Source organism: Emydura macquarii, unplaced genomic scaffold (genome assembly GCF_026122565.2).
Source record: "Emydura macquarii macquarii isolate MOO-44397 ecotype Brisbane River unplaced genomic scaffold, CSIRO-AGI_Emac_v2 contig_1451, whole genome shotgun sequence".
NCBI lineage: Eukaryota > Metazoa > Chordata > Testudines > Chelidae > Emydura > Emydura macquarii.
Window position 1 is genome coordinate 117,712 of NW_027131588.1, and position 26,264 is coordinate 143,975.

General features: G+C 42.6%; 1 protein-coding gene across 2 annotated transcripts in view; it reads left to right on the forward strand.

The window, feature by feature from the left end:
• Nucleotides 1-26,264, forward strand: part of UHRF2 (ubiquitin like with PHD and ring finger domains 2) — a 165,231-nt gene that overhangs the window by 91,338 nt on the left and 47,629 nt on the right. Inside the window, exons 6-8 of one of the 2 annotated variants that reach the window (XM_067553073.1) lie at nt 16,206-16,392; nt 23,524-23,647; nt 24,033-24,140. In XM_067553073.1, the coding sequence (XP_067409174.1) occupies nt 16,206-16,392; nt 23,524-23,647; nt 24,033-24,140 (419 nt within the window). The remainder of the gene's footprint in view (nt 1-16,205; nt 16,393-23,523; nt 23,648-24,032; nt 24,141-26,264) is intronic. The other variant, XM_067553074.1, reaches the window with a different exon arrangement.

Sequence of the window (26,264 nt, forward strand, 5' to 3'; positions counted from 1 at the left end):
TCCTTAGAGGTTTTTAAGCTGAGGCTTGACAAAGCCCTGGTTGGGATGATATAGCTGAGGTTAGTCCTGCTTTGAGCAGGGGGTTGGACTAGATGACCTCCTGAGGTCCCTTCCAACTCTAATATTCTATGATTCTATGATATCTCAGACCCACCTGAATGCTTTTTTTTCTTCAATATTACACAAAATACCAAGATCAATGGCAATGCTATATTCACACCTGGCCTACAAATTTGAATTAAACATGCATTCCCTTTAAAAAAAAAAAAAAAAAAAAGGGGGGGGGGGGGTAAAAGAGCTAGGCAAATTATTTTGTGCAGACTACTGGAAACAAATTTTAGCCAGTGCTCTGAACTACTCCTTTCATCTTCAGATAAGATTAATCCAACAGAAAATCATATGTAGGGTGTACTGAGCCCCTTTCCAGTTGTTCAAAACAGATGTCACTAATTCAGACAAATATTGGCACTGTGATTCATCAGGTGCTAATTTAACCCGTATGCTTTGGGAATGCTCCTACACCTGTATGTTTTGGGTAGAATTTAATTGCAGATTAAATTTTTTCCTGTCAAATAAAATTGTATTACAAGCTTAAATATGTAATTTAAAATCTAATGGATGTTAACTAGAAGATGAATAAATATGAAGAACTTTGGCTCAGCAGAGCACTAATAATAGCTAACAGACTAGTGCAACAAAAATGGAAATCGAAAAAGTGACCAACAATTGAACATTGAAGCATAGATGTTATAAGCTTCTACCATAGAAAGAATTGTATACTGTAACAGAAATACCCAAGGAAAATTCTCAGAGATATGGGATGTTTTCTTGGAAGTATCTGAATGATCCTATTAAATGCTTCCACCGCCTTTCCATCTTCTCTGTCTACCTCCTTCCCCCATCTTCTCTTTCCCCCTCCTCTGGAGTTTGCTTCTGTTTTTTTAACTTACTCTAATTTTGTTTTCAGTTTCTCTGCGTATAACATACGGATAAGGCAGAATGAGATTTAAAGCTAACTGGATTTTTATAGACAAATGTGTGTTTGTAAACTGTGTAATACAAATAATTGATCTATATTTTAACCATTCATATGTATAATCAAATTTTCAAATGTATTTAAGAATGGGTAGATTATCAGACATTTATGTATTGTGAGAAGTTTATGTATAATTTGGTTTTTTCTGTCCACGTGCGTAAAATGTAATAAAAGCTAATAGCTTTAATCAGCTGTTTTTTCCTAAGAAAAATGGAAGCATCTGAAAAAATAATTTAAGACCTGCTAGTGGAGAGGGAGCTTATAATCATGCATGGGTAGGGAATAGAAAATCCAGAACCGCTCTCTAATTGGAATGTAGTTTGACTAAATTTAAATATGCAGGTGCTTCTACCTATGATTTTTTTTTAAAAGGTAAAATTAATCCTTTTTCCTGAGGGTGTGATTGTCTAACAGAGTATGGAAAGAAAGTAAATTGTAAGTGCCTAAGCAACCAGTGACGTTTAACTCCACTAAACTCATAGTGCCCAAGTCTGAGTTCCATGCACACACCAGAATCCAAGTGCCTTAAGCAGGAATTTTCTTTTGTTCCTACTCATATGACCACTTGGACCACTGGGTTTTCCTCTCTTGTGAGATAGTGATCACTCTCAGCTTCCAAGATTTTTGTTTCTTGCCCAACTGCAGCTCTTCTATAAGCTGTCTCCTGTGCTTTTTGTGATGTGTCTTTTGATGTGACTCCAGGCAGACACCTTTGACTACACATAGAATAGCTAACTGGCTAACCAGGAAGAAAATGCCACAAGTTTGACTGTGTCCAAATTCTTTCTGCAGCAGTCTCATGATGCCACAGTTCTGAAGCCTTCTTTCACTCTGAGACCTACTGGACCAAGCCCAGGCCTTAGACTCCCTCCCCTCTCAGGACAAGCAGAAGAGCGTCTTAGGCTGGCCTATGGCAGTGGCAACATCCTAGGAGGTTCTGGCTCCCCTTCATTTCAGACAAGTTCAGCTTCTGCCACCCATCTCGTCACTTGGGAGCCAATGTTAGGAACTCTAGTTCTCTTATCCATAGGAGTAGTTTGACTTCTGTGTCTGTGGGGAGCAGCTCCAGTCAGGCAATGGAGCTGGGCGGGGGAGTAAAAAGGGGATGGGCAAATTCCACATCTGCCTGAGGATTGCAGTTGCGGGAGGGGGCAGTGATCCACCTGCCCCACCTACTCCTCTTCCCCCAAACTACACCCATGCCCTTTACATTTTCACCATCAAGTCAAATAGTCCATTTCACAGGATGTCCCAGCCTGAGCTCTTGTAGCTCCATCTCTTCAGCACTCCTTCACCAAGATAGATGACAGTTCACAAACATTCCCCCATACCTGCCTGCTCTCCCCCGTTTCTGCTGTGACATTTCACAGGCTTTAGTGCATCAGCCCCTTCTCCTTCTATAGAGCACTCAGAAGATCCTCGAGGGCTGGGACCCTGATCCAACACAGCAGTCGGCATTCTGTCCTCCAGTTGCCAAAAGGTGTCTTTCAGGTAGTAAGGAACTTCTTTCCAGAAGGATTTTACCCCAAGATCTTATCTTTAGTGGAACAGGCTATCCAGGAGTCCAGAGTTTTGTCCATTCATGAGGCTTACCCTGCATATATACACAAAGGTCTGCTCATTGCTTCTGCAGCTTGACTTCCTTTTGTCCTCAACAATAAGCATAAGTTAAGGTCAAAAAGGAGACATTTCATAAAGTGTTCAGGGTTTTTCCTGGGACAACAGGAATCCTTATTCTTTTATTTCTCCAAGAGCCAAGCCTTAATAGAAATTTCAGCTCTGATGACCTAGGTTCATTAATCGTAATCACTTCTAGGGCACTGTTCCTTACTAAGCCCCTCTCACATTCTCCTGCCTTTAAAGGAATGATCTGAACAAGGATTCATAAAGAAGGACAAGAAGAGATTCATATCTGAGAAGACTGAAAAAGATGAGACCTTTCTCTTTCCCCAAGTATTTGGCCAAGATAAGAGAAATTTAGAGGGCAGATCTCCATCCCTAGTCCTATGACCAGCTCAACAGATACATCAGAAAAGTGTCAGTCATCCAAAAGATTGATCCAGCTGTTATTAGGTCTGTGGAAAAAATTCTGTTAGACTCTTAATGTTATGTCTGCACTGTATTTCAAAACCCATGGCAGTGAGTCGCTGATCCTGGGTCTGCAGCTTTGAGCTCGTGCTGCAGTGCTAAAAACATCAGTGTAGATGTTGTGCTTGGACTCTGAAGCCCATGGCAGATAGTGGGTTTTAGAGCTCAAGCTCCTTCTTGAACCACAACAGCTAAACTGCTATTTTTAGCACCATAGCCCGACCCCAAGTTGGCAGACTTGGGCTTAGAGTCTTGCTAGCACAGGTTTTAAAACTCAGTATAGATATAGCCTAAATCCCTAGACCCAAGTGACAGGCCACTGGATTTCACCTTCAGAAAACAATATAAATTGGCATTAAAGTGTCCCATTATGTTCCTCATGTCTTCCTTTGTATCTCCTCTTTCTCTTCTCTGGATTCACCATCTCTATTGGAACCTGGAATCTCAATGCTGCCTGACTAGTAAATTTAGAAAAAGAAGTTGGACTTCATTCTCCTTACCATCTGATTTGTACATGACCAAGTAATGGCATGTGGTAGTTGTGGCTCATCTCCACTTCTGGCCAAGACTGTGGACAGGTGACTTTGGATCTAGTCTTGCCTTACTGCCTTCACTGTTCAGGGAGAACATCCTTGACCATACTTTTTCAGACAAACCTGAAAAAACCAGAACCTCCTCAGCTAAGTCCTGCTTATAGAATCATAGAATATTAGAGTTGGAAGGGACCTCAGGAGGTCATCTAATCCAACCCCCTGCTCAAAAGCAGGACTAACTTCAGCTATATCATCCCAGCCAGGACTTTGTCAAGGCTCAGCTCAAAAACCTCTAAAGATGGAGATTCCACCACCTCTCTAGGTAACCCATTCCAGTGCTTCACCACCCTCCTAGTGAAAAACTTTTTCCTAATGTCCAACCTAGACCTCCCGCCCTGCAACTTGAGACCGTTGCTCCTTGTTCTGTCATCTGCCACCACTGAGAACAGCCTAGCCCCATCCTCCCTGGAACCCCCTTTCAGGTAGTTAAAGGCTGCTATCAAATCCCCCCTCATTCTTCTCTTTTGTAGACTAAACAAGCCCAGTTCCCTTAGCCTCTACTCATAAGTCTTGTGCTCCAGCCCCCAATCATTTTTGTTGCCCTCCGCTGGACTCTCTCCAACTTGTCCACATCCTTTTTGTAGTGTGGGGCCCAAAACTGGATAGAATATTCTACATGCGGCCTCACTAATGCCGAATAGAGAGGAATAATCACTTCCCGCATCCTGCTGACAATGCCCCTCCTAATGCAGCCCAATATGCTATTAGCTTTCTTGGCAACCAGGGCACACTGCTGACTCATATCCAGCTTTTTATCCACTGTTACCCCCTTATCTACTGTCCTTTTTGTAGGTCAGCAGTCAGATTTTATTCCAGGTTTCATTGTTACAGGTACCTCAGAATCTAACCAGCACAAGGCACGCAGGCTTCCAAAGGACAGCTTCTAACCCAATTCATCCCATCCCTCAGATTTTTCTCTTGGGTTTGGATTTCTGTGTTAGTGGATGTCAGAAGAAATTGCTGTAGATTGGTGGGTCCTATTTAAAACAAAAAAACCCTGTGCATTGGGGTTTTCTTGTCTCCTTGAAATCCTCATTGGATCCCTTTTTCACTTATTTCTTTCCCCTAAAATAGATGCAATAAGAGAAACCACACATTAGCTGCTGGACTCCAGAGTTATTACCCAGTCCCTCAGAAGGAAAGAGAAGAATCTATTTTCTCAAATTTTCAGTACTCCTAAGAAACTGCAGCTACTGGGGACTTCAGAAATAGATCTGTTCACCGCTCTCACAAACTAAATTCTGTAACAGGTCCAAGGAATCAGGTGGACTTAAGATTTTGACTTAATAAGAAGGTCAGGGAACATGAAAATGTTCATTAACATCCCATCCTTCTCATCCTAAGATTTCTTTCAAAAGTTAAAGAGGATCATATTATTCATTGCCCCACTGTCACCTAAGTGGTCTTTGTTCTCCAGCATCCTGCTCCTAACCAATCTCAGTTGTTTTTCCAGCTGCTCCATGCCTTTCAACTCAGGATCCAGTCCTGCACTGTAGCCAGAAAATCTTTCCATAGCAGTTTGGAGACTGAATAGAAAACCCTGATGGTTATATTATCTAGTCAGTTCATCAGGTTCCTAATGTCCAGTAGCTTCTATTCACTTCCATAGACTTTTTTTTTCTTGGTGGTTTTCAGACAGAATCATCTGACCCAAGACAATTTTCCTTTGATGTTAGAGTTACTTTAAGTGAGGCTGAATGTTGAGTTGTTAGCTAGCATCCAAGCTAGCATCTGAATTCCATCCTTGGGGTAATCAAACAGAAAATGGAATGGCTTATAAGGGGTGTGTGTCTCATTCTTTCATTAAGCATTTAATTAGGGCAATAGCTTGCTCTGCCATGATGCCATGGAATCGAAATTTTACTTTTAAAATCTTTGTCCCTTTCCTGCCATAGTCCTTTTAGTTCCCATCCCCTTCACCTCTCAGTTCTTCTACTTCATTTATATGATCTTTCTATAATTACTTCAGCCAGGTCAGTTGGAGAGCGTTCTCTTGTAAGAGAACCGTTTCTGATCTTCCATAAGGATAAGGCAGTTATTTCTCGGAACAGCACCAGGGTTTATTCTGAAGTATGTGTTTTCCTTTCATGTCATTCAGAAAATTGTCCTAAGTTTTTGTGTGCACGTATGAAAACACTCGCAAAGTTAGCTCAGTAATTTGGATTTGATCAGAATCGCTAAGTTCTGTTTATATAGAATTTTTTCATTCAGGCTCTGATGCCTTATTTGTGGCCTGGAAGGGTCTTGAAAAAGGTCAAAGTTTTCAGATCCACCATAGGTGGGTGGATAAAAACCTGTATTATTTCCATATACAAAGCCACAGGGGCTTCTCCCCAGCAGTGTTCACAACCCACTCCTCTAGGGCAATAGAGAGAGAGAGAGTGCTTCTGTGAAGAATTTCCTTAGGCTGCCTCCTGGCCCTCATTATATAGATTGCAAGGCTATTTAGGCTTGGCTTGTGAGCCTTGACAGACAGTGCTCTTTGCAGATGGGTACTGAGTGCTGTTTACTTTTTGAAGACTTTTGTCTCCTTGGCTGGGGAGCCATTAGGCACTGCTACTTAGGGCCCATTGGTCCAGATTGTCAAATAAATAGAAACGGAAAGGGAGATTTTCTCTATCTGCAAATTGGGTTTCTTCAATGAAGGAGTTGGCTATCGGGAATCCTCTCAGACCTTTTATATGTTGATGCTGATAACTGACCAGCTATTATAGTTGTGAGGTTTTTTTGTTTTGATTTAAAGTTGTAGTCTAGTCTTCATAGGTCTGTTAGTGTTCTCTAAGTGGAGATTTTTCATAAGTGTGTTTTATAACTAAGAAAAAATTCAACTGAAGAATGTACGAGAGGCCAGCCTGTAGAGGGAGTGTAGTTGGGCTGGGAGAAAAAAATCTTGAAAGCTGATGGTTGGTCACTTTGTCCTGCAAGTACAAACAGTAGAGGGAAACCCATTGGTCCAGATGCAGAGAATCTCCCTGTATGCAGGGAGTGCCTTAGTTGTTCTAGCCTTAATCCCATTTATTGGAGATCAGCTCTTTGAATCCTTCTTCATTCTAGTCTGTCTTGAAACTGTTCCTTGGCAAATTCACAGCTAATCAAAACCTTTGACATCCATCCATATAGTTTTGGGTCTTCTAAGCCTTCACCTACCCTCCATTTCTGTGTTTAATACACTGTTTCTTATATATTCTTCCAGTCTTTTTTTCACATGCCCAGACCATCTAAGCCTGGATTCCCTCAAATTTTCTGTCTTTGGTTCCACCTTCACACTTTCCCTAATTCATTTGTTCCAAACATGGTCCATTCTTGTAACTCTAAGCATCCATCTTAACATTTTCATTTTCACTATATTCAAGATCTGCTGCTGTATCTTGCTCAGTGCTCAGAAGTACAAAATTTGCAGGCCCAATTAGTCTTGTAGATCTTACTTTTCAGTTTGATAGGCATTCTGCTAATGCAGATTACTCCACTCTCTTCTTTCCATTTATTCCATGCCTTTCCTGTTCTGCATGCAAGTTTGTTATTGAGTTCACCATCATCCTGTAATATCAAACCTAGGTACTTGATCTTCTGTACCTTTGGTTGTGGCTGGCCCACCAAACCTATAGTCTTGATAGCTTCCAGCAAGGTATCATTGAATCTACAGACCATATACTATTTTATTTCTGCTGATTTTCATGCCATTTCTTTAAAGTATACATGCCCATCTCTAAATTTTCTTACATTTCCTCTTCTCTCTCCCCCACAAGCGCTACATCATCTGCAAAAAGCATGTACTGGGTGTCACTCTAGATGTTCTGTGTAAGTGCATCAAGCACCATTATGAACAAAAAGGGAGTTAGTGCTGAGCCTTCATGCACTCCAGCTCTTACTAGAAACTGGCATCCTCACTGTGGTAACAGCATCCTTATATATGTCCTAGATGGTCTGGTATGGTCTTTAGGTATCAGTTACATTCTCATACTCCATCAGATGACTTCCCTTGAAACGTATAATCTTTCTCAAGATCCAATCCATGAATACTATGTGCAGGATTTTCCTCTTTTCTCTGTTTTTCCATAATCAATCTTAATGGAAAGAGAGCATCCATTGTTGCCTTGCCTGGCATGAATTCAGACTGAACTTCGCTTCTCTTTGTAGTCTCTTATCAACACGTTTCTCCCAGTTGTTCATTGTGTGGCTTATGAATTTAATGCCATGGTAGTTACCACAATCTTATGTGTCCTTTTCTCTTAAATATTGGTATGAATGTGCTCTTTCGCCAGGCATCAGACATCTACTTGGTCCATATAATACAATTAAACAGTTGTCAATATGTTCACGCCTACTTATCCCAGGCACTTCCATACTTGTGCTGGAACACGATTGGGGTTGAAAGCTTTCTTATTTTTCATGTTGCTCAATGCTTCCACAACCTCTTCTAGAACTGGTGCTGCCAGAGTTTGGTTTTATCATATGGCATGGTTCTCTTGGATTGTCTTCATCAGCCTTTCATAGCAATTTCTCCATGGTTCCTTAATCTGGTTCTCATTGATTTGTTTCCACATTTATCTTTAATGACTCTGATCTCACCAATGTCTTTAGTTCACTTTATCATGGGTCTTTGCCAGTCTACATACAGTATTCCCACCCTTCTTCATTTTAAGACAAGTATATAAGCCTTCCATGGCTTTAGATTTAATGGTTGCTACCTTTTTCTTCAGTATCTTTTTGCCTTCTTTATTCTCCTGAAAATCCTGCTCTTGGAGCCAAAGATTTAAAACTTTTTTCTTTTCCTTCATGCCCTCTAGAACTTTCTCATTCCATCACCAGTTCTCACTGGGGGAAAACACTCTTGTTTTTGTTTAACCAAGCAGGCTTTTTGCCCATTCTTGAATTTTGCTTGCATTATTATTTCACCAGTGATTTGTATTTTCTTTTAAGCCTTCCAAAGATATCTTCTCCAGCACTTTAGTTTTAAACTCCTTGCTAACTTCATTAAGCTTCCACCACTTGGTTTTCTGTACTGTTTTGGACCGTTTTCTTCTCATGAATGATCTATATCTGTGGTCAAGAGCCAGCATTCTGTGCTGAGTTACAATGCTTTCCCTAGGGATGACCTTACAGTTTTTTATGTTCTTCAGCTAACCTCAGTTTATCAAGAAATAATCTATCTGTGCCCCCGTACTACCACTCTTAAAGACAATCAGTGTTCTTCCTTAGTGAAAAATATATTAACTATCAAATTGTATATCTCAGCATATTGTAAGATAGTTTCCCCTTCCTTGTTCCTGTGTCCATATCCATATGTACCTTTTAAAGCATTTACCTTCTCTCCCATGTGACTATTAAGGTCGGTTCCAGTGATGACTCTTTCATTCTTTATTACTTTCTGTACAATAGTGTCTGTTTTCCCAGGAATCCTCACTTTCTTCATCACAACCCAGTTGGGATGCATATGCACATGTAACTTTTAGGGGGCCATTTTCAAGAGCTAACTCAATCAAAAGTATTCCATCTCTTATCTTATTCAGATCCATTACACATTCCCATATTACTTTGTCTAAAACTATACCAACTCTCTCATATTATTATAGTAGTTTAAAGTCTTCCCCAATATCTCTTGCTTTTGTTCCCTTCCATTTGCTCTCTTGAATTCAGGCAATCTGTACTTTCCTTTTCATTAATATTTGAAGCAGCCCTGCACTCTTTCTAGTTAATGTTTCTGTATTCCAAGATGCCAGTCTTATTTTCTGGACTCTTGTCTTTGACCTTATCTGTCCAGAATGATGCAGTAGCCCTTGCAGTAGTGCTCAGAGGAGGCCACTACTCTTTGCTTCTGAGGAGCACCCTAGTTGATATTGGGCCATATAAAGGATACATTTCATGGATTTCTTTGGCAAAGGTTTATGGGTAGTTGCTAACCACCACTGCTTCCTTTTTCAGCCAGGCTTGGGAGTGGCTGTGGTGGAGTTACTTCGTCCCATAGCTGTGGTAGACAAAAACTGTTTCATCAGGTATTACATTAAGCAATAATATAGGCTGATCTGAATGTTTTAATTCAAGTAGACAAAGATAATTAAATAATTTCTTCCATTTGGTTAAAGTTTTAATTAATGATGTTCATAACGAAGGCTAGAGATAGATAGAGCTCATGCATTACAATAAGGTTTATGTGAAAATGATCCTGAATTTAACAGATGAAAATAAAACTTTGAGTTCTTCTTCGACTGCTTGCTCATGTTGATTCCATTGCAGGTGCATGCATGCTCCTGTGCACTGTTACCGGAATTTTTTCCCCCTTAGCAGTACCCATAGGGCTGGCTTCGGTGCCCCCTGGAGTCCCATGCACAAGCCACGGTACAGTAGGCGCCGCCGGCCCTAAGCCCCCTCAGTTCCTTCTTTCCACCACTGACAGTTATTGGAACTGCATTCGTTGCTTGCTTCTGCAAGTGCCTCTTAGCGTTTTAGCCTCTTAGTCAACTGTTCTTAAGTAGTTGTTAAGTAGAAGTAGTTAGTGTATTGTAATGAATAGTTGTTAATAGTTTAGTAGTTAAGATTTAGTCCCCTTAGCGACCTCTGCCCGGAGTGGGGATCGCCCTGTAAGTCTTGTGGCAAGCCCTTCCCACTTAGTGATCCCCATTACTGTGTGTAAAGTACCTGGGGGAGTCGCATAGGAAGGACAAGTGCCGCATGTGTAAGGCATTCAGACCAAGGATGCAGAAGGAGAGAGAGATTCGTCTGAAGGCTTTACTGTTGGAGGTCACTTTAAGACCTGCCTCAGAGCCGTCTCGCTCTCTCTTGGTGCTGACCTCTGTGTCAGTGCAGAGAGCCCCTCCGGCAACGGAACCTCCACGGCACCAATCTTTTGCTTCACCTTCGAAGAAGAAGCAACGTTCAGAGATGGGCTGCTCCCCCGCACCTAAGAAATCCAAGGATGCGGGATCGAGCACTGGACCATCGCAGGTCCAACAATAAGCCGAGCAGACTCTGCAGAAGCAAGGCTCACTGCCTGGGTCCTAAGTCCTCCAAGAGAGCCTTCTCCGATTCCGAGGAGTGGAAGAGGGCCTCCGCAGATTGTGGTGCCATTGACACCAGAGGCGTTTCAAGCAGCCCCCTATGCCTATGTCCCGGATGGAGCAAGAGAAAGGAAAGGCTCTGGTGTCAAAAGGGAAGCCTCTGATGGGACCACCCCAATGGCTGCACTCCTGTCCAGAGCCCTGGCATGCCTCCTCGCATCCCAGATCAGTGGGGAGAAGATCTCCTCCATCCTGGCACTGGTCCCTGAGGGTGCGTTCACTGTCTCCAGGCAGATCGTCAGGGAGGGAGCGCTGACAGCACAGATCCTCAGCGGAGTCGACTTGGCACTGGTCTCTATCGACAACCCCTAAGATCTCGGGCTCAGTGGGGCAGCACCATTTTAGATCAAGGTCCAGCAGACTTTCACCATCAGGAAGTCTGCACCGATTGCTTTCTATGGCACCGTTGAGTTCACCTATGCGTTCACGGTGCAGAACATAGTCACTGGCACCAGGATGTTATCCTAAGGAGGAGCGACGACTGAATCAATCCCTAGCAACGGGGTACTCACCTTCGGCGCGGCGACGTTCCCAATCTTCTTCCCACCATAGAGAGCATTATCACCAGTTGTCGCTTGTGCTCTCCATCACTGAAGCATTGGTCATCGGAGCACTGGAGGTCTTGGGAAACCAGACACCACTTCCCCCGGCATTGCTCCACAAGACGGGGGTCAGGCTCCGGCTGCCATTGGTTGCCGGGGAGTGAGTCCAGCTGCTCACAGGAGGACAAGTCCTTGACTCCTTTCACCAGCCAACCCTGTCAACCAGGGGGCCAAGATCAAGGCTCCTGCCCGACTGCACTAGGATGGCCTCAGGGACAGTGACCAACCCTTGGCCCTTTTGGAATCCCTGAGGGTTCCCTGTGGCCTCAGGGCCCTTTTTCCTCCAGTCATTGGGGAAACAGTCTGCAGTCCCGGCACCGCTGGCAGAGAGTCTCAGCTTGGTTTCAGCGGCAGAGTCGTCCCTGCTGGAGGGGACATCTAGGGTGGTTCCACAGCAGCCGAGGGAGATGCCACCATGCCCTGTGCAGGGCCAGTTGTCTTCCTCCTCCTCCCTGGATGAGGCAATCACCATGAGGTCATCAGTCCCCCTGGATGACTTCCATGCCCACCAGGAGCTCCTCAAGAGGGTCTCCTCGAACTTGGGCCTAGAAGTGGAGGAGCTCCAAGAAGTGTTGGACAACCTCTTCTATGTGCTGGTAGCTGTGGTGCTGGCTCGGGTTGCCTTGCCAGTCCATAAAGGGGTTCTCAAGGTGGTTAAGACCTTGTGGCAAATGCTTTCTTCTTTGCCACCAACTTCAAAAAGGGCGGAGAAGTACTACGTCCCCGCTAAAGGGTTCAAGTACTTGTTCACGGACCCTTGTCCGAGCTCCCTGGTAGTGGCGGCTGCCAACGAGAGGGATAGATGGGCAGCCTGGCACGACTCCCAAAAACAAAGACAGCAAGAAACTTGATCTGTTTGTGAGAAAAATGTATTCTACGGTGTACCTGCAATTCTGGATCACTATCCAGCAGGCGCTGTTAGGGAGATATAATTATAACCTCTGGGACTCCCTGAAGTGCTTTGGTAAGGCCCTGCCCCAGGAGCAGACACTGGACTTTACCATCCTCCTGGAGGAGGGCAAGACAGTGGCCAGGGCTGCCTTGAAGGCAGAGTCAGATGCGGCTGACTTGGCTGCAAGATCAATGGCCTTCACGATTTCCATGCACTGGTGCTCGTGGTTACAGTCGTCCGGTCTCTCCCAGGAAGTGCAGCAACCCATGCAGGATCTGCCGTTCAATGGCACTGCACCCTTCTCGAAGCAGACAGACATCAAGCTCCATGGTTAAAGGACTCAAGGGCCACGTTGTGCTTGTTGAGCCTTTATACGCCGCAGGTCTCAAGGAGGCAGTCCCGCCCGCAGCAGCAGCAACCGAGGTACCAGGCCCAGTGCTTCGGGACCTATCAGAGAAGGACCAGAGATAGAGACAGAAGTTTTAGGAGGCGCAGATCGGGCCCGCCTTCCTCCATGACCAATCAGCCAACCCACTTCTGGCGCACTAGTGGCTAGCGCCAATAGTTTTGATGGTGCACCTGAGGACAGCCTTCCAGTCTCGTACCAGGATCCTGCTTCCCTGCCATTTCAGAACTGACTTGCCCCTTTCCCTCCTAGCATGGACCCATATAACTTCAGATCGTTGGGTTCTAGGGACCATTGCAGCGGGTTATACCCTGCAGTTTTCTCCCCCCCTCCACATACCCTTCCATCCCCATCCCTCTTCAGGGACCCCTCTCACGAGCAACTCCTTAAGCAAGAAGTGGAGAACCTTCTCACACTGGGAGCTGTGGAGGAGGTTCCGGCGGACAGGAGAGGAAGAGGTTTTTATTCCTGCTACTTCCTTATTCCCAAGGTAAAGGGGGGGCCTCAGGCCTATCTTGGACCTGAGGGGGTTAAACAGGTACATCAAAAAAATTGAAGTTCCGCATGGTCTCCCTAGCCTCTATTATCCCCTTCTTGGATCCCGCGACCTGAAGGACGAATATTTTCATATTGATATTTCCCGGACACAAGTGCTTCCTCCAGTTTGTGGTGGGAGGTTCCCATTACCAGTTTACGGCCCTACCCTTTGGCCTGTCCTCTGCCCCAAGGGTCTTTACAAAGTGCATGGCGGTGGTCGCCATGTATCTCAGGTGCTGAGGGGTTCAGATTTACCCTTATCTAGATGACCGGCTCATCAGAGGCAGGTCATGGGCACGGGTCCAAGCCAGTTTGAACTTCGTTTGGACCACCTGTCACCAGCTGGGTCTGCTGGTGAATGAACAAAAATCAACACTGATGCCAGCACAGAGAATAGAGTTAATTGGGGCTGTCCTCGATTCTACTCAGGCCAGGGTATTCCTACCACAGGCTCGATTTGAAACCATGTCGAACCTGATCAGGGACCTGCGAGCCTCTCCCCTTACAACAGTACGGACTTGTCTGCGGTTGCTGGGGCATATGGCTGCGTGTACTTACATGCTGCATCAAGCATGTCTGAGACTCAGACTGTTCCAGCTGTGGCTGGCCTCGGCATACGCCGCAAGCAGGCACTACTTTGACAGAGTGGTCATGGTGCCAGCAGAAGTCATAACCACCCTGGGATGGTAGGTAGATCCCCGGTCAGTGATGGAAAGGATTCCCTTTGCTGACCTAGCCCCCTTGGTGACGCTTGTATCAGACGCGTTGGACTTGGGGCGGGAGGGCGCACATCAGCTTGGTTCACAGCACACAGGGGACCTGGTCAAGGAAAGACATGGGGCTGCACATAAATATCAGGGAGCTCAGGGCAATCGGCCTGGCATGCGAAGTATTCCTTCCTTTCCTGAGAGGCAAGATAGTCCAAGTTCACCGCCAACCGGACAACACCGCTGCAATGTATTATATCAACAGGCAGGGTGGGGCCCATTCCCCAGCCCTCTGTCAGGTTCCACAGGCTCACCATCTTCTAGTGATAGAGCATGATATTCACCTGATGGCTTCACACCTCCCAGGTATCAGGAACACCACAGCGGACCGCCTCAGCAGGACGTTCGTACCTTGCCACGAGTGGTCTCTCCACCCGTGAGTAGCCAGTAAGATTTTTCCGGAGGTGGGAGTTTCCCCAAGTGGATCTCTTCGCTTCCAGGATCAACAGGAAATGCAGTCTGTTTTGCTGTATTCGAGGGCTAAATGATGGAGCATTGTCAAATGCCTTCCTGCTCTCATGGTCGGGGAGGCTTCTGTATGCTTTCCCTCCCATTCCGTTGATTTACAGGGTCCTGTTAAAAATCATATGAGACAAGGCGAATGTGATTCTTATAGTACCCGCATGGCCCAGGCAGCACTGGTTCACAACGCTACTGGAGCTGTGAGTTGGTCCACCTGAAGCCCCACCTGGCCTCTCTCCCCAAGGTGGTGTTACAATTCCATGCCAATCAGGACATCTTCCTGCCTGTATCCTTCCCAAAGCCGCATGCTTCAGAGGAAGAACAGAGGTGGCACATGCTGGACATGTGCAGAGCCCTGGCTTTTTACATCGAGAGGGCAAAACCGTAAGTCCACGCAGCTGTTCGTGGCGGTGGCTGACAGGATGAAGGGCTTACCTGTCTCTTCGCAGTGGATCTCCTCTTGGATAATCTCCTGTATTACGTTCTGCTACAAGTTGGCGACGGTTCCCCTTCCAGGAAGCGTGTCAGCTCACTCTACTAGAGCGCCGGACTCTTCTGTGGCATTCCTGGAGCAGGTGCCTATTCAGGACATGTGCAAAGCTGTTACATGGTCATCAGTGCACACCTTTACGTCCCTTTACGCCATTGTTCAGCAGGATGACACCAGCTCCAGCAGAGTGGTAGTGCAGTCAGCTCATCTGTGAACTCTGAACCCACCTCTTAGGTACTGCTTGTAAGTAACCTACAATGGAATCAACATGAGCAATCACTCAAGGAAGAAAAGACGGTTACTTACCTAGTAACTGTTGTTCTTTGAGATGTGATGGTCATGTCCATTCCGTGACCTGCCTCCCCCATCCCTGCTATCAGAGTTGACGGCAAGAAGAAACGGTGACATAGGGCTGGCAGCGCCAAATATACTGTGGCATGTGCACAGGACTCTAGGGGGTGCCAGAGCCAGCCCTACGGGTACTGCTAAGGGAAAAAAATTCCGGTAAGCCTGCACTGGGGCGTGCACGCACCTACAATGGAATTGACGTGAGCAGCACTTCTCGAAGAACAAGTTACAAGGTAAGTACAAGTCTTTTTCTCTTTATTTGATTGTGTAAAATTCCTCCTCCTTCCCCCCTTGCATTAAAATTGACTGTGGCTAAAGTTCATAGTTTTGTTCATGTTCTTCTGCAGAAGCTTTTGGGGGTCTAATTTTCTCATGTGAGCAGTTCCATCAGATTGAATAGGGTTACTCACTGGAGTAGTTACTCAGAAAAGTCTTCATGGAATTGGGGTATAAGTCTGTTGTCCTGTAATAAGCTTTGTGTAGGCAGACTCTCATTGAAATCAGTGTCCCTTGTCTTGGTTTTAGGAATTGAGGCCTTTTTCGATGGAGTAAAAGTAAAATATCTCTTTGCTTTTTCATCACCAGCATGATGGCGAGGGGATTGAGCAGATTTTGTGTTTGGGCTGGTAAATGATAGTGACTATTTTGCAAGTCTTTCATACAAGACCATGAATTGACATAGCATTAGTGTTTTAGATGTAACATTATTATATATGCGGTTTTGTAAGTAAATGGTTCTCAACAGCTACCATTATGTCTGCACGCCCCCTCCCCCCCCTTTTTTTTTTAAACAGAGGTAGCAGGAAAGTTCCTTCACTCACAGCATAACCGTACATTTTCCCCCTTACCCTTTCCCTCCCCATAATGGCCTATTTATGAATATGAAATCAGTTCTCTGTGGCTTGACTTTTTCTAATTTTTCTTCACAGGAAAGAGTGGCCCTGAGTGCAAGCACTGTAGGGCAGACCCAGATACGGAATGTCGCTTTTGCTCCTGTTATTTGTGTGGTGGAAAACAGGATGCTCACATGCAACTTCTGTGTGATGAATGTAATATGGCCTACCATATATACTGCCTGAATCCACCTTTAAGCAAGATACCAGAAGATGAGGACTGGTAAATATAAAAGGATGCTACTTTATGCAAAATTCTGTTCTATAAAAGGTGTCTTTACTATTTGAGACTACAGAGAAGTACTAAATGTCATGGATATACAGAACATTGAGGAAGAAGTCCTGTGGCACTGGTGTGTATTTTTCATTCATAGAATTGACATAAAAAATTACGGTTCCATTTATAAATAGTTTGTAAATGGTTATTAGATGTTTTTAATAAATTTTATATTGTTATTCATTTAGTCTCACAGATAAATAAGTTGCTTATAAGCATCTATTATTCTTTTAACTGAAGTGCTTAGATTTATCTGTAACATATACTATTCATATTTGAAATATGCTCATAACATCTATTAGTCATTTATCAATCCATTTTTAAATAGAACATATTAATATAAAGTGTAATCCATTAAGTATATGCCAATAAAATTTTAAGAACCCAATCCTGACTTGAAGTAATAAATAAATTAATATTTTATTAAAGAAATACCTGTGAATATTTTAATTTCCTGTGGAGATGGATGATTTACACTACTTCATGGCAGAGGATGTTCAACATATATTTAAAAGTATGATGGTGTAGGAAGAGAGGAAGGTAGTTCTTTTTTGAGTATTGTCTGTGTTGATCCCACTTGTGTTTTCACACCATGGGTGTGCAAGTTTGCAATCTTCAACCAGTAGTTATCTCTTGGGGCAGTGTATGTGCCCCAGCTATCCTTGTGTCTCCTACCCAAATTCATGTAAGTCCAAATTTCACTCAGTTCCTTCTTACCACCTTTGGCAGTGATTTTGGAATGAAGTGATATCCTCTCAGTGTTACCTACACTATTAAGATTTGATCAGAATCCTTAAGAGTCAGTCATATATCACTTAGTTTACATCCTACCATTTGTTAGAGTAGATTTGGGATTCAAAATTTGAATTTTGGGTTTTTTTTCAGTTGACTTTACCTCACTTATCTGCTGCTGAGATACCATTCCCATCTCCTGGCAGAACTTAAGACTATTAGGTTTAATTATTGGCAGCTGTGTGATGGTCAGATGTCCATGCCTGATATCCATATCTGATGAACACACTCAGTGCCTTTTCAGTCTTGGAGAGGCACATGTAGTACCAGAATGTTTTTTATGGAACTTGATGATAGAGACAGTGACCTGAAGATCTATCTCTTAGAGCATTTCGTGAGATTGGCTTTGGACTTGGCGAACCCAGAGTTCTCCAGGCATAGCCAACTGGCTTATGCAGCAGTAAAGTCCCACAGTTAGTTAGCAAGTCATGATGCAACACTTCAGTCCCATATATCATCTGGTTTTGGTTCCTGGTCCTTGGCTGTTGGGGTATTATTTGGAGTATAAGCACGAAAGCTGAATGTAAGCTTGCTTTCCCTCCTGAAGTTGCCTCAACATTAGGAGGCAGACAGGAGCATTGCTCTAAAATGGACACCCAGTACCATTCTTCCTCATTTGACACTTGAGGAAGAAGAAAAAGAACTGTAGTCATTAGTCTCATGACTCACCCCAGCACTGGGATGCTTGACTGGGCAAAACCAAAAAGCCCTCCCATAAGGACACTTCCACAGTCACACCCTTGAAAACTTCAGTTCTAACTGCCCTGTGGCTGACTGGCACAACACCCAAAGCCCTGTCACTGGAAATACCAGTGCCAACTTATATGGCACCCAAGATATCAGCACCGACAGTTTCGACACTGATGATCTTGAAATTGAATCCGTCAAAGCTGACTCTCCTAATGCTGACAATCCTGGCGTTCACACAGCCTTCATTTTTACATCACCCTGTGTCTTCACCGATTTGACAATGAGTTCCCTAGAACTCATGCACCTGTAAAAGCATAAGACTCCATCAAACTCCACTTTGTTTAGATGAGGGTGATCAGCATATCTCCCTCATCCGTAACACTCCAGAGACATCCAGTCAACAACTTGGAATCCTACTTGTTTCATGTCTTCACACTTTTATCCTATGGAATGGCTTCTTGGCCTTATGGTCCTTCGAGAGTAGTTTGAGGTCCTTCATTTTATTCTGATGGTACTTGACCCAAAACTTGATCCCTGTCAAGGAAAACCCATTCTCTTATACCTTCAAGGTCCACTCCAAGACTGACCAACTCTTCTGGAGGACTTTGTCATTATTCCTCTACATCAGCTTCAATCTCCTTTTGGTTCTTCATCCTGTCTCCCCCTTTTCAGCTGATGAGGCAGATTCACACAATCTTGTTTTACCTCTGGATGATTACATGGCCTGATTACAGACTAGCTGAGATATTGGGTGTAGAATTAGTTGTAGTGCTGGAGAAATTTCACAAATTATTCAAAATACTAAAGGCTCTTCACTATTTAAGGGTCATGGTGCCCAAAACAGGAATCCTTGAATTGACCAAAGATCTGTGGCTTAGTCCAGCTTTGAAACCAACTATGTACAAAAGAGTGGATAGATGTAATCAGGCGCCTCAGAAGGTTTTAATTTTTTTTTTTCACTCGTCCAACATGTGGTTCTTTAGTGGTGTCAGCATCAAATGAGAGGTTCAAGCAGAGGAGTAATGCCAAATCAATGCCTAAAGAGAGAGACCTCCAGAAAGGTGACATTTTTGCAGCAATATATGCTCTTTTGCTTCTTTACAGATGTGTATCTCAAACTACCAAAATACCTGGGATTGTTTGTCATCCGTTATAGACAAGTTTCCCTAAGAACAGAAATTGGTGCTTTCAAAAGAGATTAGTGCCGAAGGTCAGCTCTTAGCAAAGCATTCTCTTCAGGCTGTCCTAGACATCCGAATGCATCATCTCGTTTAATATTAACTGCAGTAACTAGCAGATGTTCTTCATTGATACCTAAAGAGGTCCAAGCCACTCTACGAATCTGCCTTTAAAAGGTTCAGATCATTTTAGTTAAAAAAAATAAAATAAAATAAAATAAAATAAAAGATTAATACTTTCACTCTCTTGAATGACTCCAGAGCACTACTTCAGTTTCTTGGACTATGTGTAATAACGGAGAGAGTAGAGCCCTTCGGGTTCTAAATGCAATCTCATTACAGACTGAAGTAAAGACATCGATATTCCAGTGAGTCCCCTTCTCTGCCATACAAAGGAGATCTTTTTTTCTCTGTCAGCTTCATTTTTTCTTTGAGCAAGTAGCAGGTTTGATGAGCATGTTAGGAGCCCCAACATAACACTAAAATCCCTTCCCAGTGTTTCTTCAGTTTGGCAACTGCCTATCTCTATTGAACTAGCCTCGAACTTGGTATTACCTTGGACTTTTAGACCAAGAGGTAATTTCCAAGAGATATGGAATACAGTTCCAGTCTTTCCCACATCCCACTCACCTTTCCTGTCTTCCTTCAGTGACCTTTGTCATGAGAGATTCATGAGAGAGGAAGTGAGCTCCCTGCTGCATCTGAGAGCCACAGAGAAAGTTCTTCAAAAGTAAAAAAGCACGGGTTGGGTGCCACTGTTAGATAATCTTTGTGTGGAAATGGACTGCTCACTAAGTGGATAAGAGTGCATGCAGATAGGATATTGGATGGCAGGCCTAAAACCCTCTAGGAGAGAGAGGGCTCATTCTTCTAGAGCTAAGGCACCCTGCTTAGCCTTCCTTAGGAACATTGCTATACTGGAGAATTGCAAAGACACCACTTGGAGCTCCATTCATATCTTTGTGAAACATCAGGTCTTGGACAATCTAGGTCTGATGCCAGTTTTGACAAAGTATTGCAATCCGTATTCAATTAGAACTCCTCAGATCTGCCAACAGTCTTAGGGAGACTGCTTCTTGATCCATATGGATAATACATAAAGAAGAAAAACAAGTTATTTACCTTGTCAGTAACTATAATTTTGAATATGATTTGGGTGTGTGGATCCTCATGACCTGCCTTCCTCCACACTTCTCTGGAGTTCTATGAATACTTGGAAGTTGGAAGAGGAGGGGAACCAAGTGGCAGTTAGGACCACTAGGCCATGTGTTCCCTCAGATAGGACATCTAGGGCATGTTTACAGCTCCTCCAGACACCCCTGACCAAAAGATTCTGAACTTACACACGTAACAGAAATGGGATCCACATGTATAAAACATCTTGAAGAACCACAGTTACTGATGAGGTATGTAACTTTCCTTCTATTTTAAAATTTAACTTTTGTTTTGTTTGCTATAGACATAGCGTTTTGAGTTTTATTCCTGAAGGTAGATGAACTGTTCTAGTCAGGGAAGCCAGTGCGGTGGAATAGCAGAGCTATGACCCTGCTTCTTGTCCCTCCTTGTGGGTTACATAGTGGTGCTAATCCTATGCGGTCCTTGCACTCACCTTGGTGTAAAGGACTGCAATTGTGCAATGTAAAGCCTCTGCACAGAAATGCAAAAGAATCGTGTCTCCTTATTCGCTTTCTACCTTGCATACTAATATAGGTTCAGGCACAGTTTGACCCTTAGTTGAATACAAGATATTTGTTTATTTTAAAAGTGGAAAATTATCCACACATTTAAACATGGCAGCCTCCCTGGGGTTCCACCCCCACAATTTGGGAAATATTGATAAGGCATTCTCAGACAGATCAGAACCAGTCTATTTATATGCTAAACAGTATTTAATATTCCATACAAAGCTCAGTCAAGGAAACATTAAGATTGCTTGGTTAAGGATTCAGAAAGCAGGAAATGACATAGTTAAAGCTTAATGCACACTTTTAAATTTGCCTTATTGTGAATATGCATTATCGCACAGTCCTTTTATTGCATACTACATTTCCAATAACAATATAGATCATACATTTTCCCAACAACCTTAGATACAGATGTCTGGCATCTTGTATTTTTTCATTCCTTTCTCACGTCATTTTCACTGTCCTTTATTGACTTAGCGTGAAATACTGGCCCCATTTGAGTTAATAGGAGTTTTGCCATTGACTTCAATATAGCCAGAATTATACCCTTAAACTTCTTATATTAGATTGTCTGTCACCATCCATGAACTCTCTTTACATTTTATTTGTTAACCAACAGCACAACCTGTCTTGTGTGTAATTCAAGGAATAAGTCAATTGACTAAGAAATTAACTGTGCACGTATACGTAGTACAGACTTCTTTAGCTTCTCACTTTAAAAACTTAGCCAAAATGCAGTACAAAATCTACTGTATATGTACAGTATGAAATATTAGAAGACTCCTAACTAGGTCAAATCCACACCAATTTTAAGTGGAACACTCAAAGGCATATCTGCTCAAGGGCCTTGATCCTGCAAAGTGTTGAGCACTCTGGCCCTGATGCAGCAAAGCACTTTAATGTTCGCTTAGCTTTAAGAAAACTAGTAGTACCATTGCCTACCTTTCAGCAATTTCCGGTTCAGTGGGACTACTCATGCTTAAGTACTGTGCTTTGGACCAGGGCCAGAGTGCTCAGCATATTGCTGGATCAAGCCCAAGGAAAACCATTTCCATGTTAAATGTAAAAACTGTCAAACCCTTGCTCTTTTGCTGTATGATCTTGGGAAACTAACTTACCATTTTTGTACCTCAATCTGTATATATGTGACACTTCCTGAGAGTACCCAGGGTAGTGAGGCATCTCACTACCCCCTGCCATTAATGTGAGAAAGCCTTCTCTGTGCTTGCCACGGTCAGGTGCCCAACTTGATAGCCACATGCAATACAAGCACTCTCCTTTCTGCCTAGGTAGGAACTTCTGTCCTTCTGCAAGTTAGCCATAGGTTCTTCTCTAACCTTGAGCCCTCCGAGCATTGCTTTAGAGTGTCCAGCCCCTGATCCATTGAATACTCTCACAATTCCCAGGTCATCTGCTCCCAAAGAAGCAGTACACTTCCGATTACCAGCTTCACCTGAGATCACCACTGCACACAGCAATTAGATAAGTTTATAGTAAAAACAAGAAGTGTATTTAACGATATATAGAGATTCAAATGATAGCAAATAGAAATATTTGGAAACAACTGGTTACATGTAAAATAAAATCATAACCCACTTTCTAGAGCCTAGACTTAACTAACAAGACATTTTCCTATCTAATGATATTTAGCTTACTAAAGTCTTTCTCCCAGTATTTAACAGCCAGCTTGGCTATGACCCTCTGTTCATAAGATCAGCACACGGGCAGCTTGTCCCCTAGGTGGAGGATGTAGTGTTTCTCTCTACCTCCAGTTATAGTTCCAATGTTCCATTGTTTTTATTCATAAACAGGACACACCAGATTGCTTGTTTTTCCTGTAGGAGAACCTCCTTGTAGTTTTCACAATTCCTTGATTAGCATTTTGCTCAGTCTGTCAATAGGCAACCATTGTGAAGTACACAATACTTAATTTACCTATAGCCAGAAAGATAGATAAGCGTCTCCTGTCTGAAAGCAACATATTAATACCTTCTGGTGACCAGCCCTAATTCACATGACTTAAGAACATAATTTTCATTATATAATATACATAACTTCATACATATTAGCCATACATACATTTCTAAGTGATTATATGACCATGGTGACCCACCCTTTGGCAAACTATTATGTAGATACCAGATTCAGGGGATCTCAGTAACCCGTATGCACTTTTGTATTGTCTGCCAGTTGGCACCAAGAGGTTCCTGTTTCACAATATAATAGGTTTATTATAATATATACCTCATAAGGCTATTGGGAGGTTTATTTACAGTGTGATTATGGTCAGAAAAGTGAGAATGACAGCTTTTTATTCTTCTTCTTTTCATAGCCAGCCATGCAGAACCCGCACCGCTAAAGTTTAATCTGGCTCATGCCTCTTTGTTAAGTAAGATCCAACATCAAGGTCAAAATCAGATCCTTCTGTTATACTTGTTTATCCCTATCAAAGACAATGAGATTGCATAAATTTGAATTGGAGGTGGAATTAGGAGTTACGTTTTAGTTAGAATTCTGCTTTAAGATGTACTTTATGTATTTTGAGAATCTAGGATGAAAGGTACAATATAAGTGCAAAGCAGTATTAATGTCATCAGTTATATTACATTGGAATTGTTTTAGAGGTTGGCAAAACCTTGAAAAGATGGATTAATTAGCTCCATTCTGGCTATAGCAAATATGTTGCCATTAGGTTCAGCAATTAAAAAAATCTGTCAAAACTTTTTTTTAAGGTACTGTCCTTCCTGCAAAAATGATTCTAATGAAGTTGTAAAGGCTGGGGAAAAGCTCAAGCAGAGTAAAAAGAAAGCAAAGATGCCATCTGCCAGTACTGAGAGTCAGCGAGACTGGGGCAAGGTAAAGTGTATTTATAGAATAAATATAACACACTCTCTCTCTCTCAGTTATATCTGTGACTATACACACAAATTAATTGTGCAGAGTTCAGTATTAAATTACACATCAGTCCATCTTCAGTGGAATTGTACAGTGTGTAAACCAGTGCTGAATTTTGCCCATTGTTAAAAGTTAAAAACAGCAGAAATTATTTTTTTAAAGATGACTAAAGATAAAGGTTATAAATAAAAATGAGAATTTCCATAAAATTGCTGTTAACAATTTTTCAGTCAATGTATTTTAAAACATTTTTATTATAATGGTCAGAAATCCTTTTATCAGCATCAGACTTTGCAAGCAAACTTAAAAATAAAAAATTAATTTATTCACTCTGATGTGTTGGTAGGGTATGGCCTGTGTTGGTCGCACTAAGGAATGCACTATTGTTCCTTCTAACCACTATGGACCTGTACCTGGTGTTCCTGTTGGAACAACCTGGAAATTCAGAGTTCAGGTATGTTGCTTTAGAATTATTTCTAGTTGGGTTTAGGTTGGGCACAAGAATGGTTTTGGTATTGATTGCTGTCATTTTCACTAGGATAAAGTACAATGGGCACATTTAATAGTTCATTCTGGTTTTTGAGATACTACTGGTTGTAGTGATTAATACTATACTTAAAATGGGCAATACCACTGGAATTGGCAATACTTCCAAAACTGGAATGAACTTTTGAAGTGGACCCACTGTAATTAGGACTCATCTTCAAAGTCTCTGATTTCAAGCTCAGGTAGTGTGCTATATGACTAGACTTCAAAAAATGTTCAGTGGTTTTACCACAAAGTGGCATAAATCTTTCTCAGGGGAGACATAACTGATATCAATACCTTCAGTCATTGTTTCCTGTTTTCCCCTGCCTCATCTGACGTTAAGGAATACTCTTGCTAATTAACATAATTTATTTTTGTTTCTCTAGTTAGGAAAGTGCTCGTTTTTTATTTTCAAAATTGGTTAATTCTTTTTCTCCTTCTTTGACTCTCCTAATCTGGACAGAAATAATAATAATTCTATCCACTCCATTTTACTAGAGGCAGAGTTCCTCCTTTTTTCAGGGTGGAGGACTAGCTTTGGAGAACAAAGACAAATGAAAGCCCCTCCTTCTGGCATGTTTGCTGAACTGACTGTCCCTCCCATTATCTCTTTCTCCAAAGAGGAGACCAGATACTTCCTTTTTTAAGTTCAGTGAAGTTGTTTAGCAGGGGACACTTTTTTACTTGTGGAAAACGAGTGTCCTTTTGTTTTTTTAGAGGAATTTTGCATTTTGGAATAGTATGTGGGTCTTGGGGCAAATGCCTGTAGCATCAGAAATTTTATTCCATGCTTATCACTTAGCAACAGTGTTCTCATCTCCTCACCTGCTCATTCAGCCACTAGTTCGGCTTCTTCTTGCTTCTCTGCAGAACAGATTAAGGACGCTCTCTCACTGGTTCAACAGAATGGGTTTGACACCTGACACCAGCCTTTCTTCCTTTTAGAATCACCATCTCGCTTCTAGAACTTGCCAGCCCTGCATTATTGCTAGAAGGTTGTTTGGAATCACATGGGAGATGGAAACAGAGTAGTTCTTGAACCAGCTCTATAAGTCCATTCCTCCACCATAACTTGTGAGACCAAATGCCTAGTGTCATGTAACATGTTTGAATATGAAACATGTAGTTAAAGAACTGCATATACATAGACATTCTCCTTTTCAGAGGGATTAGATTCAAGCCTCTGACTAGGATGTCTCCCTAAGAGTAGATTTCTGGTTCCAGTTGATAGAGGCCTGAAAAAGACTAGAGTAATATTTACTAGTCCTGCCTGAATGGTGGAAAAGAACTAGGCAGAAATATAGTTCTCAGTATCCACTTCTGGATTCCAGCATACTGTTGAAGAATAAATGTCTCAGATTTCAGAAGGCCTTAGGGGTTACTCATGTGGACTATGACCCTCTAGAAGGCACCAAAAGGGGGATTTCCTTCACCAACTGGAAAAAAGGAGCTTGTGGGGAATAGAAGAACTAGGTAAGAGTGCTGTGTTCAGGGCTTCCATCATATCATCTCCTATAAATGTTACACAGTATGAAGTGAGCTTAATTGCCCTGTTGAAGACCAAGGGTATTTATAAATTTATGTTGTGGATGAGTAGGTCATCTTCCTTGGATGGAAATTTGAAGATAGCCATCTTCGTGTCAAATCCTGCAGTTGTTAGAGTTCTCACAGTCTAGTACCTTGCATCTGGGACCCAAGATGATAGTTCACAGGGCCAATGTTCATTAAAAGATTTTCTGGAAATACTATAGAGAGTTGGGATACTACTCCCTCATGTGGGGAGTGGTGACCAGTCTGCTGTAATATAGAGGAAACTTCCAGGAACTCCCTCTAGAAAAAAGAGCTCCAGCAGTGTTTCAGTAAGAGGACAATTAAGTTATATTCTGCCTTTGAAAAATGTTATTTTTCCTTCCAAGCCATTTGGAGTGAACAAGACACTTTTTTTTTTTTTTTTTTTTAAAGAAAACTGGCTAAGACAATAGGCTCCAATAACACATGATCCTATCCTAGAGGACGCTAACAGACCTCAACAGAATATATTATGGAGGCA